This window comes from Erpetoichthys calabaricus, chromosome 3 (genome assembly GCF_900747795.2).
Source record: "Erpetoichthys calabaricus chromosome 3, fErpCal1.3, whole genome shotgun sequence".
NCBI classification, from domain to species: domain Eukaryota; kingdom Metazoa; phylum Chordata; class Cladistia; order Polypteriformes; family Polypteridae; genus Erpetoichthys; species Erpetoichthys calabaricus.
The window spans coordinates 222,117,325-222,135,757 of NC_041396.2; the positions used below are offsets into that span (position 1 = coordinate 222,117,325).

Here is an 18,433-nt window from a genome sequence, read left to right on the forward strand (position 1 = left end):
ATAAAAGTAAGCATTATTGAAAATAAAGTCAGTTTAGTTAAACTTTATGTATTAATAGATCAATAGATTTAATACTTATCCATTTATAAGCCCGGTGTACTATACATTATAACACACTCTATAGTTAAAGTTAAAAAGCAAAATTACATTTTATCTTTGATTAAACTACTAACCAAAGGACAATGCTGATGCCTTTGCGGAATTTGACAGTGTGTTTGTGAGAATGCACAACTATGTACTGGTGTCCAGTCCAAAGTTTATTGCCACCTTGGGCCCAATCCTAAAAAAACAGGCACCAGCTCATTAAGTTAGAAGATGGATAGATAGAGAATATTCTGTGACTGATTACACCTATCTAGTGTTCTTACAGCCTTATGCATGATATAGACCCCTGAGACGTGTGATACTACACTGGATTAGGCAGATGAGAAACTGCATTGCTAATTTTATTACAACTGTAGCTTGAAGAGTGCACTATAAGCAAGAAGATATTACCAATAAACTATCCACCATTTCCCAAATCTACTTATTTCGCTAAAGGTTCAAAGGCAGCAAAACAATACTCAAGGGAAAAAAAACAACCAAACAAAAAAAATATTTACATCAGGTAGTCGGAATAACCTGGATGTAACAGTATGGAAATGATACTAGAAACACTGTATCAAATATTGATGCAATTGGTAAAAACAGAAACTTGTCTTTATGAAAACATCCTATACAAATGTTGAATACATTTCTTATTTATTTTTAAGTAATATTTCTGTCACAGCAAAGGAACATTCAGACTCCACAGACACAGTGCAAAATATATGGCATTCTCCACTACTGTCAAAACTTAAATGAATATACTCCCTTTACCTATGAATATCCATGTGTCTTTAAAGCTGCTTATTCCTATTCTGGCAACATTACAGTATACACAAGGCTAAAATCAACTCTGATTGGAGTGTCACTATCATAACACAAAACACCTCCACAAATAAACCCACAACCTGGACAACTTAGTCTCCAGAGGCATGTTCTAGTTGTGTTTTATCAAAAGACAGAGAGGAGAGTAAGGTAAAAAAAAACAAAAAAAAAACAGGAAATTAATTTTATGTAACTTAAAAAGCTAAAATTTTTGCATTACTTACTACAATACTTCATACAACTATAACATTTTTAAACTTAGATGACAAAATTTTCCCCACTCTGAACATAATTTGACAGTTCACAATGGAAAAATGTCACTGAGATTTAAAATGTATTATTTAATATTCAAGATGACATTTTTCTTTTATCAATTTGCAAAACCTTTCATGTATTTAAACTACAAAGCAACTTAAAAAAATCTTCCTGAGAATTTTCAAAGTTAACTGTGTTTAAATGATGCTAATCTAAATCATGAACATCTAATAAACAGGTTTCAAGCCTATATTTATAAAGTATCAAAATATTAAACATTAAAAAAAACCTCATAGAAAAGCATATTGCTACCGTTGAATGTTTCTGGATAAAAACAAAAAATGTTACAAAAAAGGATTCTTTTGTAATTCCAGTTGTCTCATTGATACACAATATTGGAAAAGAAATGAAAACTCAAGAAGCAAGACAGACATGCAAATAAATATATTGTCAGGATGAACATTTATTGCAGTGATAGCTCAGAAAGCTTACTCTTTCTCTCAGTGGGTATTCCAGTGTCTGATATATCTTATATATGACGTTACACAAGACAATAAAGTGCAAAGTGTATCTCTGGTCACTATGGGCAGGATAAGATTCAAGGTTGTTTTTGCAACCATAACAAATTACTATTTTTTGTTTCTCAAAAAAGACTGAGAGACTCTATTTTAATTATGCAGTTACAAAAAACAAAAGCCAACTCCGAAAAATAGTTGTTATCTTTGAAGACATGTTAGAAACCATTGGCAAATCTGAATATTTTTTCTTGAAAATTAAAAATTAGACTTAATAGATATACCTTAACATTTGATATGTTAAATATTAACATTTATAGATTATTAATTATTGTACATTAATATTCATATGAATATTTGAATATGAAACAAGATAACAAAACTTAAAGAAAATTAAGATATGAAGACAGCAATTAACAATAAATAAGTAGATAGATAGATAGATAGATAGATAGATAGATAGATAGATAGATAGATAGATAGATACTTTATTAATCCCAATGGGAAATTCACAAGTATGTGGTTATCCTGCTAAAATATTTCTACCATTTTGAACTGTGAGGCAAAATGTATCATTTTTGGTCTAAACAGGTTTTTCCATACCTGTTTTGCCAAAACAGAACATATACATTCCTTCAGTTCTCAACAAGAGAAACATATTTTTTATTTGTTATTCCTATACCATAAACATTCCAGAATGAAAAACATGTAATTCAGATTAGAAAATAAAAAAGTGAAATAACTGTAAAATTATGTCTGTATTATTAAGCTTTAATTGTAGTTATAAATAGTAGAGGTACTTTTGAAGAAGAATTAAAATTTTGAATATTTTCAGATTCAGAAGGAAACTTGTTATCTTAATATATACAAAAACAATTGGTCAATTAAAAAATCATGTACAGTAGCCAGTAATACATTGTTCTCTTAAAGCTGAAAATGAAACCAAGTGTTTGTTTATGAACAATAAAAACATTAACATTCATATAGAAAAAGACCTGCTCTACCCACCTTTATAAAAAGAGAAAGTGCAGGCTTGATTTCCAGTTTTAATGAAGACAGTTCAACCTTGGCTTTCATAAGAAGAGTTTCCATCTCAGGAAGCTTAAACACGAGTCTAGTAAATTCCATTAACTGATCTGCATACTTCTTTCCTACACAATTAATCATAATGCAAAATACTCGTCACAGTATTCATAAGCAGTCCTGATTTAAATGAAAACATTTCACAATATTTCTTAAAGCACTGTGACCAAACATACAGTATTTGTTCACTTTCTCTTATGTTCTTAAATTGTTTCTCAGTTTACCAATGCATATTTTTAATGCTTCAAAGTTACCCTTTAACATGTCAACGTTCATATTTTGCTGCCAATATCACAGGCAACAGACACTGTTAACCAAGAAAAAGATGTTCTTATATAATTAGCAAAAAAGTACCAAGACAGGAGCATACTTTTTTTTTTTTTCTCCCTAGTCTTAGACACGATTTCACACATGCCAAAACCAATGGAAAGTGGGCCCTTACAGTTTAATACAGTTATAAAGGGAGGTGCTTTCAATTACACTAAAATAAGTTCTAATCCCCATTCTTTTATTAGTTCTGATCACTCTCACTGGTCTGCACCTCTTATATCTATTTAAATCAACTTCTTCTTCTTCTTCCTCTTCATCCTTTCCCACTTCTGTGTAGGGTTGATGTGCTTTATCAGCCTTCTCTAAACAGCTCAGACCTGTACCTCCTCACCATTCCAGCTCTTTTCCTTCAGATCTTCTTAATGCTCAGAATACATAGTTTATACTACTTTTTGCCTTCCCTGTTGTTACAAAGAGCCCCTACTTGCTTGCATTATTTTTCAGAAATATTCAATTATGAATAACAGAATTCAAATTTAAAATATGTTTAACTTGACTATTATACTTAACTTTATTTAATCAGAATAGACTGACAGATTCCACTTAATTCATTTCATGTAACAGCCAAACAGGCTACATAATACTGAATGGCCTAAGCAATAACATAAAAAAGCAAATAACTAATGCATTTTTTCCATAATTCTAAAGTAGATTTACAACAATTAAAGCAATTGCTTAGTGTAATTTCTACTTTACTATTCATGTGACATTTTAACTGGTATTACAGCAATATAGATTATCCCACATGTCAAGGTAGCAGTGATTAGTTAAGCCATTTCAATTCAAAGAATATAATAGCAAAGGTTTAATTAATATTTCAGTGTCACTGACATAATTAACAGATTATGCTAAAAGAAGAAGAATTTCATCATTATTTAAAACTGACATGTGTCGCTAATTACAGTTACATTTGTATTTTAAATGCTGTTTATCTGTCTGAGGTACATTATGCTTGGTTGGACACAAGTTATATCCCATACTCTCAAAATATACTCTACCAGTCAAATGTTTTTATGGAAATGCACCGTTTAATGTTGTAATGTTTCATGAAATCAATACATAGAACAGTTAAACAAGGGCAAATAAAAAAATAAGTTGAGGAATCATTGTGTGTTGTGGTACACAGCCGGGAAGCCCGAGAAGACCGGAGGAGGGCTTGTGTCTCCTCCAGACCTCGAGGGGGCAACCGCCCTGGGGGCCACGGGTACAGAGCTGGGAAGCTCGACCCTGTAGGGGCCCGTGGTCACCGCCAGGGGGCACCCTAATACCTGGAGAACCCTGGACTCCAGCACTTCCGCCACACCAGGAAGTGCTGGGGGGAAGAGGAACAGGGACACCCGGAGTGCTCCCGGGGATACAGCCGGCACTTCTGCCACACTGGGGCGTGTCGGTGGGAGATTGCCGGGGACACACCTGGAGCACATCCGGGTGCTTATTTAAAGGGGCCGCCTCCCTTCAGAGGATGACTTGAGTCGGGAGCGTAGTTGGACGAGGTCTCTGGAGGGGAGAAGGAGGCGGTCTGAAGACTGAGAGAGAAGGCATTGTGTTGGCCAAGGACTGTGGGGTATTGGGGTTTGTGAGAGTGACATATTGTAATGGAGACCCTAAATAAACGTGTGTGGGGTAAATCTAACATGTCTGCCTGTCTGTGTCTGGGTCATATTCCACAGTGTACAAAATTTTATTCAAATTATTGATTCATCAAAGTAGTCAACTTTTGCTGATATAACAGCCAAACTGTGGTAACCCTTTTGATTCAGAATGCCAGTCACTCTGTGCAAGTCACCAACTCTGCCTCCAGCAAAAGAACCCCAGACCATTACACTTCCTCCTCCATGATTGACTGTTGGTGTCACACACTGAGGAACCATCCTTTCACCAATCGACAGCATACAAAAACCCTGCGTCATGAACCGAAGATTTCAAATTTTGACTTAATGGTCCATAAGACTTCCAATCAGCAGTAGCCCACAGCCGGTATTTCAAAGCCCTATTCTGCCCTTTAAGGAATGGCTTTCTTACTGCCACTTGCCATGTCAAACCTGCAGCACAAAGTCTCCTCTTCAAAGTAGAAACTGAGACTTGCTTTTTTTTACCACTGTTAAGCTGTGCTTGAAGCTGTTGTGTTGTGAGGCACCTATCATGCAAGCTGGTGACCTTCAGAAAGTTGTCTTCTGATTGGGTTGTAACTTTAGATCTGCCAGATCTCTTCTTATCAGGGTTTCTTCCCGTTTCTAATTGAATTTGGATTGTGTAGGACACCATACTCACTGACATTTTGATTTCTTTTTTTTTTTTGCAATTTATCTCAATGAAAGGCTTGCACTTCTAAGGGTAATAATGATCTGTCTCATTTTATTGGTTAATTGCCATTTCCTTGCCATTATTACTGGAATTTTCAACTTTCTACAATGTAGAGGGTGTAGTAACACAGTCTGTTTCACTCTACTTTAAGATAGACAGAAGGTTTTGAAGTTATTGAAAGAAGTTGGGGACACCTGTGCACATTATTTTCTTCAATTTACAAGGCTTAATTTACTTTAATCGCTGCTGAACATCTGTAGGTTGTAACCTATTAGTTGTTCCCTGAAGAAGGCCCATTTGTAATATCCTGGTATTTCCTTTTTTTCCCCAGTTTTTGCTAACCCACTGTAAACTTTAAATTTAAACCTCTGGTATTTTACTGTTTACCTGTTCACCATTTGGGTCATAAATTTGCATTTCAACTGATTAAATTTGAAATAAAACTGGAAAAATTAAGTTGTTCTTTTGACCGGTAATGTACCTTATACACCTTGACCAAAAAGCAGGTATTATATTAAAATGTAGAATTTATTAAACTGTTAAATGGTGTTTATTTATGCATGCATATACTAATTGTATGACTGTTATAAATTGTACAAATTCTGCAAATGAAAACTGAACATTGGCAGATCTAAAACATATTCATCACGTTCTCATTGTCACTAGAAACAGAAGATCTTATAAATTATACAACCTGTGTCTGCTTTTTCTGTACTTCCAAGTGTTTTGCCAACATGCATCTGAAGAACACAGCGAAACCAGGAGCGAATTGTGAAAGTCTGGAATGACACAAATCCATTCCCAGCCAGATGCGATAAAACATCACTGTGAAAAAATAAATGAAATACCACGTTTTACAAAAGAGCTAGGTTGGATGATGTAACAAATATATATTCAGAATTCGCCTGAGTTAAGAAAATAAAGGATCAAATCACTGAAAACGCAGACATCAAAATATCATAAAGTCAAGAGTATTGTGATTAATAAGTTTCCTCTGTCTATAGTGACTTTTCATAGGTACCATTTGATTTTACTGCTTGCTCTGTATTTTCTCTCATTATAGCTTCAGCTTTTGAAGACTAGAGTTTACACTAGGTTTTTTAAAATGACTGCTTAAATTTAAGTGGCAAAAGGGAAAACTCTTCTAAGGAGTTAACTTTAGAGTAGAATGACTTTCAAGAAATGCTCAAGCAGAAGTTCAAGTGGAAGACAATTTGAAGAAAAGAACAAAGGTGATGTTTATTATGGCATATCTCAGTGGTATTGGCAGGATTTTTTTTTCTGGGGTACCGTTTGCTAAAGTTATACAAATAATGAAAATCGGATCAGATGACAAAATACATGTTATATTATTACCTGAAATTGTTCTGCGATTTTATTTTTAACTGGCTTTCAGTAAAGTTTAGGACTGCCTTTAAACGTCAACTGTTTAACATACAAAAAGGTCCTACTGGACACTTTGGCTTGGGTTCTGTCTATCTAGGCATATATACAGAGTGAACACAATAATCTCAAGATGCTGGACTGATGCTTTCAAGAAGAAGTAAAATCACAGTGAGAGGTCAAGCCTTTATGCATAGCACCTGAAAATTACTTAATGATCTGCCTGTTTGTTTAAGGGATGCCCCATTACACATTTTTAATTCAAAGCTAAAGAACCACTAATAAACTATTAGACCTGTTGATAAGGCTATTTATATAGTATCAGGTCCGTTAGTGATATATTTTGACGGTCATCTGTTCTATTTCTGTTATTGGTATCCTGTTATGTTACTTGGAGCCACTGACAAAGTTGTCCATGGAAAGTAATGGCACAGATATGGGGAGCCTTGGGATTCACATATTCAATCTGCATCTTATTATACTGCACAACATATACTTATTATATAGTAGGATATCCTGAAGGAGGACAGCGATCACTTGGCTTAGGTTATAAAAACTGTGGTTTTGGCTTTCAAAATCCACCATGGACACATATGAAGAATGTAGTTAAGAGGATTTTTTCTATTCTAATCCTGGATCATCAACTGGAAATATCTCAATAATTAAAATAGTAGATTTTATTTTGTTGTAATTTTTGTGCTAATCACAAGATTTATTACTGTGATTTTGACATAACTTTAATGATGTAATAACTCACTGTTAGTATATTACACTTGTAAATATCTGTAAGCACTAGTAGCCTGTATTCGATGTATAAAAAAATGAAATTCTGAGTAGATTAAGCATTAAAATACCTTCAAATAATGTAGTAAACTTATAAATCACTGAACTAAGGACCCTAGTTATTTATAAGCCAGAGAAATCATGCATTTATTTAATAAAAGTGGGAATACTTGTTTTGAATAAGATGACTGAGGAATCTGGAAACAAGATGAGGATTTATCATATCATCCCATCCAAAGTTCTGCATCATTGACTGAAATGGCTGAGGTTGAAGGTCAGGTGGAGCTGTGCTGGGCATGTCCATTGTCAGCAAGGCAAAACCTAAAGAAAAAATGTTTAGTATTATAAATTTGATTAAATAGAAATAAAAAATATTTGGTAGAAGTTCAAACAAACATTTTATTTGAAACAATATTATTTGAAAACAATATAATTTTGTGTCACTTACATTGAAAACTTACCACATCATACATTTTTTGTGAAAACTGCACCTCTTTAAATATAGTTTATATTAGAGTATAAAATAATATCATTTCCTTATTATAACATGATCTACACTATTAAAACAGTCTTCATTAAGATAAATTCATGTAAAAGTTGATGGCTTTCAATTGTTTTTATAATCTTCTCTTTTCATATGCTGATCAATCAATTAATTAATTCCTATGTTTTTGGAAAGGGCCTAATTAGATTGTTATACATTGTGTCATTAATAACCCTGTATTCTACATGCTCATTATTAAATCATTTATTTTTCGGCTCAGAAAAAGTCTCTGGCAGTGTTAAGGAGCTACCCCTTTCAGGAGTACTCAGAAACATATTACATTATAAAATGCAAATTCCCTGAGGTTTGACAGTCCAAAGAAGAAAAGAAAACTCATATGAAAATAAGAAAATTATGCAAACTTCATGTATAATACAAAAATTAAACAACACTACACAAACAGTGACACCCATATTCAATGTGTAATTAAGGATATTTTTAAAGAGAGACATTTTCTTTGAGGTCAAGCTACCCATGGAAGACAATAGTAAACAGAAAAACAGTATTTCTACATTCTTTCACAATCTTTCAAAAACAAAACAAAAAAAAAAACAATTGAAGACATACACACTTACACCACATGTATTTACTTCAACTTACATTATCTAAAACATACCCATTCCAGGACCATAATTGTGAGAGATGTCATCAAGCACCTGTTTCACCGAGCTACATCTTTTTTACTTAAACAATTCAAAAAATTTCCAGGGTCCTGATTCAATCTAACAGTACATATACAATGATTGTAGTTATGGTTTCCAAAAGGCTCTATTATATAAAAGCCTTCTTAGGATTTTTTAGAACAGGTGTGAATTAAAATTTTTACAAGCTAAGAGTTAGCTGACAGTTAAGATATCAACTTGGCCAATAGAATTAAATCACTTTATACTGAAAATTCTCTCTTGTTAAGTTCCCAAGACTGAGTAGTTTTGCAGTATCTCACTGGGAAAGTAACTGTTTCATTGTGGTCTCTACATATTTTCTATCTAATGTTCAGCCCAGGGAAAAGCATTCTGTAAGTGGGTTTATATTCACTACGGACAATATTATATGCTAGTTATTAAAGACCTTAATCCAACAGGGGTACAAAGAAACATAAATAATATTTTAAAAAAACCTCCATATTAGAGCTTAAGATAGAATACCTGTCTTTATAGACCAAACACCAGACAAAAAAACACTCCAACATCAAGTATATGTAATAAAAATAAGTCAATCTCTCTGAAATCATATCTCCACAGATATGGGTTGACAGTATATCTATGTTAATGTTTCAGCAATGGTAATTGTACTTAGCCAAGTTATTACCAAAAAAGGCAACAATTTTGGTAAAAAAAAAAAATGTCATACTTAATAATTAAAAGCAATGAAGGTCTGAGATTCATTTCACTATGGCTTGTGATATCAATTCAGATCAATAAAATTATTCAAAATGAAAAGCATACTAAAAAGGCATGGGGAGGATCTCACTGCTATTCTGGAAATGTGAGTAATTCACTGTACACAAATACTGTCTCCATGACCATAAAATAATTAATAAATAAACTAGATATGCTTTTTATATATATTGTGGCGGGCGGCCGGGATGTCCCTTCTACACGTTCCAGGGGAGCAATCATGGACTACTCAATACCTCCCCTGGGACGCTTGGTGGCAGCCTCCCTGGCTGAGGATGGTGCCTCAGTTTCCCGCAGGGCTCCATGGGAGATGGAGTTCTCCACAGCCCTGTTGGGATCTGGGGTGGCCGCCAGGGGGTGCTGCATGGGTCCCTGAGCCGGCCTGGACAACTCTACAGCAAGTGCAATCAGCAGGTAATCAAGCACCTGGAGCACTTCTGGGTGGGCTATAAAAAGGGCCGGCAACCACCACTCAGGGCCAGCATCGGGAGGAAGAGGAAGACGTTGCCAGGGAGGAGTGGCGGTGCCAAACAGGAGTGTTGTAACTTAACTTTAAGTGCTTTTGGGACTGTGTATTGCCAGTGGGGTTCACGGGGAAGACATGCTCCACAGGTGAAGAAAATAAAAGTCTTGTGTCATTTTACACATGCCTCTGGTGTGAGTCTGTGCCGGGTCGGGCGCTACTTTCACAATAATATATATATATATATATATATATATATAGATATTTATATATATATATTTACAGCATAAATAAACTTTTGACAAGTTGTGTATGCCATTTAATGATTTGAACAGTATGAATAAACTAAACTAAAATGGTCTGGACAATTTCCAGATAGAAAATATACCTTTTATTACTTCTTTATTTATTTATTTATTTTTTTATAAAAAATGTATCATTTTAATAAGACAAACATATCTGGTCCAGAATTAGACTGAATTTTTGTCTAGGCAGTATTTCTTTCTAGTCTGCTGTAAGTTCAGATGTGTAGTTTTGTTCAAACTGTGAGAGTTAGCATACAAAAAATATTCAGAATAAAAAATAATATTCTATTAAATTGTAATAAGCTCATAATACTATATCAAAAAAAAAATGTTAAAATGTACCCAATTCTATTATTTAAAAGTATAATGTGTTTATATTTTGTACTCACTAGCAGACACTAATCCTAAATTATCAACTCTTATTATCAATGTACTCTGATATAAATAACTGAAGAACAAAAACGTAATACTGCTTAATAATGCTTTATTTACAACAAGAACTTAATTGCTAAAAGCAAATCATCAGTAAGAACCAGAATATAGAACATATTTTCAAGGAATGTGAATCAATGTACTGATCTAATATTTCAGTTACTAGGTAGAATATTAGTTTAGCTAAGATAAACACCTTACTGATCTTACAGTAATAAAAGAGCTCAATATCTATTTTACTTGTTTAATTTTTAAGGATGATTTTCTCAATGATTTATTCAACCATCGTCAGTTTGACAAAATATTAAAAAAAATATAAATTTATTCCGGTAATGAATTTAAGGAGTTACGTTAATCATTAAAGCCATTATTTTAAAACTATTAACTGTAAACATGTTCACATAAAATAAATAGAAAAACAAACAGAAGTCCTGCATATTATTTTTTTATTCCACAGATAACGCTGTTAAGCATATAAGCATAATTCAGTTTATGAGTTTTCCCTCTGACAGAGCCACATGCTCTGTAATGACTGCCTGTGGTGCTAGACATTCTCAGAAATGAAAGGAAGGTGTGATTGCTCCCTGTGGTTCATACTGACCTGCAGCAGTGTCAGCAAGCTGTGGAGGTGGTGTTTGTGACAGCCTTAGGCTCTTGAGGTATGGAAAGAAATTCTTCCACAATACTGTTGCAATTGCTAGGTGACGCTCTTTAGCCACAGATAACTGGGGAACATTCTGAACTGCAGCTGTACAGATTTGTTGAAGTGACTGAGCTGAGCGTTTGTAAACACACCTGTATAAAATAGAACAACAGGATATAAGTTTTGGGCAAATAAAACATCAGTAGTTAATATCTTTTCTTTTATCTTAAAGGATAACTCAGCATTAACTGCATATGTGCTGATACAGTAACATACATGCCCTTATATAAAAGGTACAGTCATTTGCTGGACAGGAAAAAAGCAATAGAATGCAACCAAGGCAATTGACACTGTAGCTTCTAGTGCCACAGACATAGAGACTAGTATTAGAAAAGTATTTAAAAACAAATACTCTACGTACTACAAATTTTAAATTAAACAGGTAATCTAAATTGACACAAGGCCTTATTAGTGTTTAAAAAAAAAAGTTTAATGAATATTTGTCAATGGTGAAAAATGAAATTAAACAAGTAAAGGTGGATTTATATATTGACCTGTTATGAAGTTCCCATGTTGAATTTTAAAAGACTTCTCTTAAAATTACTTCATATTTTATTAAAAACCTGATACCTGTCCTTAGAGGATAAATGCCATGTTGTTATGAAATACATTGCATTATTATGTTCAATAATTTTAATCTACTAGAATATTTTTAAAGTAGATCAAGCTAACCAATTACAGTTACTATAAAAAAACAAGCTCAAAGATCAATGATTATTTATAGACTGAATATTTCAAAAGCTGTTAGTTCAGTAAAAATCGCTTAGTTTAGCAAATCATTATCAATTCGTAAACACAAACTTATTACTCATGGTACTGTATACAGCAATGATAATGTGTAGTACAGATGAATACACCAAGATACAAATGTCTATATAAAAAGAATGCAATATCTCTATGTGCAAGTGAATTTATAAGGAAAAGAAAAATATATTTCAGATACAATTCAACAATTGTATATTCAAAGATGCATGCTAATGCCTTAAGTTATTTCATTAAAAGTTTTTTTTTTGTAAAATAAAACAAAATGCTTAAAACAAACATCAGTTTTGTAAAAAATCAATAATGCAACAGAACAAGATTTATTCAGAATTAAAAGAAGTGGTTTGGTTAAAATGTTTGGCTAAATGAAATTGCTAACATTCACTAAAAAGAAACTTAGTTTTAAAAAGAGAACAGAATATGGTATATGGTTAACATGGTTTGCAGTGTATTTCAATATTAGCAGACATTTAAACAAAAACCAGACAAATCAAAGTTTTCACCATTTTTGGCTTTGCAACTGAAGCAATTACTGATTTTGGGCCAGTCTCAAGGAGTTGCCACCAACTAATTTTCAGCAAAGATTTACCTGCCATTATAAGAGATGCACACAATTTTCTGCATTTAAGACATGACTAAAGAAATTATTCTTTTAGCACTGAGTACTGCTGTTAGAGATAGTAGCGAGTTTTTTTTATTTTTTTATTTTTTTTTAACTATGGCAATCTTTGTAATCTGTGAATAAGCCATGTTTATTCTCATTTTATCCACTGAGTGAACTGCTGTGGTGTATAACATTGTAACAACTTTGATCAGGATAGTCCTCCCAACTTGGGAATGCCATCTCAAAGTAGATCATTGACAGACCCCAAGGCACAACATTTTTATGATTAGCCATTCACTTATATGATCATGTATGGATTTTCAGTTTGAAAATGGACAAACCAAAAAAAAAAAAAAATAGAGTTAGAGGACCAGAGGTGTAAGTGTTGTTGACTAGGAGGTACACTCCAGTGTTATATCATGTAGTCTAGAGACAGACAGTCCATGATTTATTTGGGATAAAGACAGGGGTCATAGTGCCTAATCATTATTTGTGGTGCATTGGGAGTTAACAGTGTATGGTGCCCTGCAAGAAGTGTGTGAAACTCTCTAAAAATATGATTGACTGGCTGACAGAATAACAAAATCCTTCAAGTCAAAACTACACCAGATGACTCACTGAGGCTGAAATAGGTTCAGATTTAAAAAAACATTACCTGGAGAAAAAAGCAGCATTAAAGTATAAGGGAAAAAGATGGGAAATTAAACAGGCAGGTGAGGAATCCCAGCAACTGTCCAGGCATGCACAAAAATTGTTCACTACGTTTAAACTTTTTATGTAGCACTTTGGAGATTTACTGCTAATGTAAAGTGCCCTATAAATAAAATGTATTATTATTATTATTACTACTACTACTTTGTTTCCTTTTCTGTAACCATTATCATACTGTTTTAATGATAAATCTAACAAAATTGCATATTTTTGGAGATAATATTTTATTTCTGGTCAAATGGACACACCAAGGTGCTAATGTTACTTTCATTTAAAGGGCTGCAAGCTGGAAAAGAAAAAAAAACAAAACAAAACACTTTCACCAACACCACATTTTCAATATAATGGGTGCTGTTTAACTGACTGGTGACTTAAAATGATTATTATCGTATGAGAGACAACAACTTTGACAGGTGCCTATTATAAAGTACAGTCATAACATTTTGCATTTGCTTTAAGGGTTATATATTTTAACTGAATAAAATAAAATCAAAGTTTTTTTTAAAGAGGCCACTGTATGTTTATTATACAGTGTCAAAGATCAAAAACATGATTTACATTGAATTTCCATTTTGATTTTTGCACGGTTATGAAAAGTCACAGCCAACTTGCTGAAGATGTCTGTATTTGAGGTGCTCATCTAGGAGATGGTTATGAGGACTGCCCTTTATCAAATTAATTATGAAAAAAATAGAAACACAGGATAATCAGAATGTGGTCATCATAAAAAGCAAAGCCTGTGGGTATTTTTATTCTCATAAGTTTTATGACGGCAAGAAATATCAAGTCTAAAGAAACAAATAAGAACTGTGACATCGACAACCTAAAATCAATTTCAAAAGTACATGAAGCACTCACATGGCTTCTCATGCAAAATACAGATAACAATTCTCGTTCACCAAAGCAATTCAACTAATTTCAATCAATTTAGCATCAAGATCCAGATTACTGACTTACATAATCAATACATGAATGAGTCAGTAAAGATACTGGTTTTGCATTTGCTTATATAGCCAAAATGAAGGAAAAGTTATGTGTCCATTTTGATAGATTAATCAAACCTAGGAAACTTGACGCCAAAAAATTAACTCTTATCTGCAGTATGTGTTCTGTTAATTCTCTGTCATACTATCTAAGTGGCTGATGGGATACATTCAGAAACATAAAAGATGCTTTTCTCTTGCCAACAGATGGCAATGTTGTGCTTCTAGGTACTGATAAATTGAAAGTATGCAGGAAAAGTTTTATAGATCTGTGTTTAATAAAGAGTTAAGACCATGCAATGGACCATTTAAACAGTACTCAAAGATGTGATTTATCCTACAGGGCACCTGCTGAATATCAGTGTAATACATTAAGACAGAAAATATGACATGCTTGAATTAGGCTTTCAAAAACATGTGATATTATTTCACACCAAAAATTAGACCTCAAGTTATAAACTGTTGGAATAAGTAATCATTTATAAAACTGGATTTCAGGCTGGTTAATAGACATTAATAGGTTAAAAGGATTCACAGCATAGATACACATGAATTTAACTTGAAGACTATACTGTCACCAACTGATGCAAAGCAGATGCCAATACCTAATGTGTCATCAACATGCACATCATCATGCTCACAAATATCAAGCTAATTTAAGGCAGTGTGATAAATTTGTGGTCACCACAGTGAACTCAAATAAACAGAAATGTAACATGCATTCAGAGATGTTACACACCTGTAGAGATATTATATACAGTGTTTACAAAAAGTATTCACCCCTTGGAGGTTTTCACCTTTTCTTATCATACAACAATACATATGTAATCAGTTTGCATTTTATATTTGTGATTAATTTAGACCACTGTTTTCACTTGCCTAATTCCAAACACAATTCTCCTTCTTTTTTGTTGATCAGTGCTAAACAAGTCAAATTATATCCACTGTGATTCAAATAAAAATATAATGTATAATAATAAAACAAGAAACCTTAAAACAGGATGAATGCTTTGTATAGGCACTGTAGGAACTGAAACCTTTCAACAAGTAAGGCAGGCCACCATTCAAGGACTACACCTACCATTTCATTACAATTCTACTTATGAACATCGCTCATATGTTATATACGACACCAATGAATCCTACTATTTCTCATATTTAACAAGCCCTGTTACCTAATGCTGTTGATTCTCAGATCTTATGTGTCTTAAACCCATTCTGTATGTTCCTACTCTTAATGCATTCACCTCTTGAAAGAAAGAAAACTGTTTAAAAAACAGAAAAAAATTACAGTATTCAACCATAACTGTAACAATTGAAAATGGTTGGTGATAGTTGTATGTTAGTTATTTAGGGGTTTATGCCTGATCCTCAGAAGTTTAATTTTAGGTTTTAGGTCACAAATATAATACATTTTGTGATACTATATAATACAAAAAAAAATGAACAAAAAATTTTTTTTACTTTGACACCATTAACATACTGAAAGTATATGAACAGCTATACAATAAATTATAGCTATGAAAGCAACTTAGAAGGTAGGCACTGCATAGCCCTAGCTAGTTATCCTATAATGGAAAACAGGAATCGATGCTAGAGAACGTCAAACACGTGAGCATGGTGAATATTTTTCGGGGTCTGATTACTGTTCACACAGAGGGAGAAATGGGGGTAGTATACAATGTTTAACTAAATCACTATTCATGTCCATAGAAAGGAGGAAAACCATCTAGATGAGACGCAGTTAAATCATTTCCACCACATATGGCCCCACCTCTTCCAGTCCGAAGGAATAAAAAGAGGAGTCATAAAGAAAATTATCATCTTTAGTTGCAATGCAACCTGGAAGAGAACATCATGGCTCAAAGACCTATTTTTCGAAAGTCATGCAGACATGCCTATGTTGGGACCTTCTATCAGTGACCCCAATGCGTTAATGTCTGTTTACGATTTTTATTTTTTGACCTTTTATTGACTTTGTTTTTAGTTAAGTTACATTTTTATTACTATCCTTGGCATTGTTACTAATTTGTTTACATTATTTTTTGTCAAAGGTTTCCAGAATCATTTGTGAAATTTCATGAATCACCTGTTTCCTGATCTCTGTTAGGAGTAAGACAATCTTGTGTGACTGTTGACATTTTTTGTGTATTTTTTTAATGTCTTGAATGCTTTCTGTGTTGACATCATTACCAGGCACTGTTTCTGAATTTCTTGATATAAAACTATTTGTTTTAAAGGTGTATTTCATTAACCAAAATGGAAGGGTTACTTAAAGTTGAGCCTCATTCAGCCAACTGCTGCACCTAGTTTTCCAAAGTAACCCTCATTCCAAAAAACCCTCATTGGACTAAAAAAACATACTTCAGAGAAAAGATGTATTTGTTTCTGGTTTAAGATTTTGCACATTAAAGACTTTGACTTCTGTTTAATGACTTTTGGCTTTAGTTTTTGTACTATTTACTGTTACTGACCTGACCAGTAAAACATCTCTTTGGAATCTACCTATTACTTCTTAACACTCACAAATGCTATGGCAAGAAAAAGTATGTGGATCTTTCAGAAATACAGTGATCCCCCTTCTATTGCAGAAGTTACGTTCCAGACCCATCAGCAATAGGTGAAAATCCCCGATACAGAAAGACCATATAAATAAACATTTTTTTTTGTATAAATTAAGCCTTAAATACCCATCCCACATGCTTTAAACACATGTAAACTTATTAAAACACACTTTGTAAACACATGTGATATATGGATGTCGGGCTAAGGATATGAGTAACATCTCTCTATTATAAAACATTTTAATGTCATGCAAGACAAGGCAGCGAGACAGAAGAACAGCTGCTGTACAGGCTTTTAAATGATTGACGTGCAGAGCGACAAGCAGAACAGGCATCTTGGCAAAAGCAGCACGAAGCCAGTAGCTGATCCGTCTACTTCTGCGTTCAGCTTCCCCCCTTCACAATGTGAGCGGGAGAGACACGAAGTGGCAGGAGCATACCGCGCCTCCGGGGGGATTGAGTGAAGCGATCAAGACCAGATCATCTCGGAGAGACACTTTGACGACACGCAAGACTAGACATTACAACCGTAGGAAGCAAAACCCATGAGACGGTGACTTTTGCACGTCACGCCCTACTTACAAACAATTTAAAACAAGTTCACTGACATCTAACCTAGCAGTTGTTGGAATGCTTTTGGCAGACAAACTTCAGGTGCTCTCAGCTCTTACAACAACAACAAGCAGAACACGCAGCTTGCCAGCAGCAGCTTCAGAAAGCCAGTAGCTGATCCGTCCACTTCTGCTTAGCGTGCGTTCAGCTCCCCCCCTTCACAAAGCGAGCGGCAGAGACGCGAAATGGCAAAAGAACAGCTGCTGTATAGGCTTTTAAGTGATTGATGGAAAGCGCGACAAGCACAACACATAGCTGGCCAGCAGCAGCAGCAAGACACCAGCTGAACCGATCGCATCTCTTTAGCATGCGTTCAGACCCCCCATTCACAATGCGAGCAGCATTATAAGTGCCGCGAGAAAGAGATTTAACCACGCCCGGGGCAGGAAATAAAGGACATATTGTTTTTAGAAAAGTTTTAAAGTAAAAATGAAAATAATGCATATGTAACAATTCCCATGAAAATAACAATCTCTTTAAATTGTTTATCCGGTAAACCAAACCCGGGGGTGGGCAAGCAAAGAGAGCAGAGGGCAGAGGCCCCTAGTAATAATAATAATATTAATAAATCCGCGATGTAGCGGGGGCGCGATAGCTGAACCGCGATATAGTGGGGGATTACTGTACTCATATTCATGTATAAATCTGTCTTACAAAATTGGTCTTATCTTCAAGTTAAAGTAATCTAAGTTAAAATAATGAACTGACACAATCTGTTTTAATTAATAATACACAAATTAATTAAAGAAGATTAGAAGTGTGGTTTAGAGATACTTAAGAAAAAAAACTCA

General features: G+C 33.9%; 1 protein-coding gene across 3 annotated transcripts in view; it reads right to left on the reverse strand.

Annotated features, from left to right (window-relative positions):
* mms22l (MMS22-like, DNA repair protein) overlaps nucleotides 1-18,433 on the reverse strand; it is a 182,773-nt gene that overhangs the window by 40,193 nt on the left and 124,147 nt on the right. For all 3 annotated transcript variants that reach the window (XM_051924666.1, XM_028797840.2, XM_051924667.1), the window contains 4 exons: nucleotides 11,305-11,498; nucleotides 7,733-7,883; nucleotides 6,091-6,221; nucleotides 2,688-2,830 (listed from right to left, as the gene is read on the reverse strand). In XM_051924666.1, coding sequence (XP_051780626.1) covers nucleotides 2,688-2,830; nucleotides 6,091-6,221; nucleotides 7,733-7,883; nucleotides 11,305-11,498 — 619 coding nt within the window. The remainder of the gene's footprint in view (nucleotides 1-2,687; nucleotides 2,831-6,090; nucleotides 6,222-7,732; nucleotides 7,884-11,304; nucleotides 11,499-18,433) is intronic.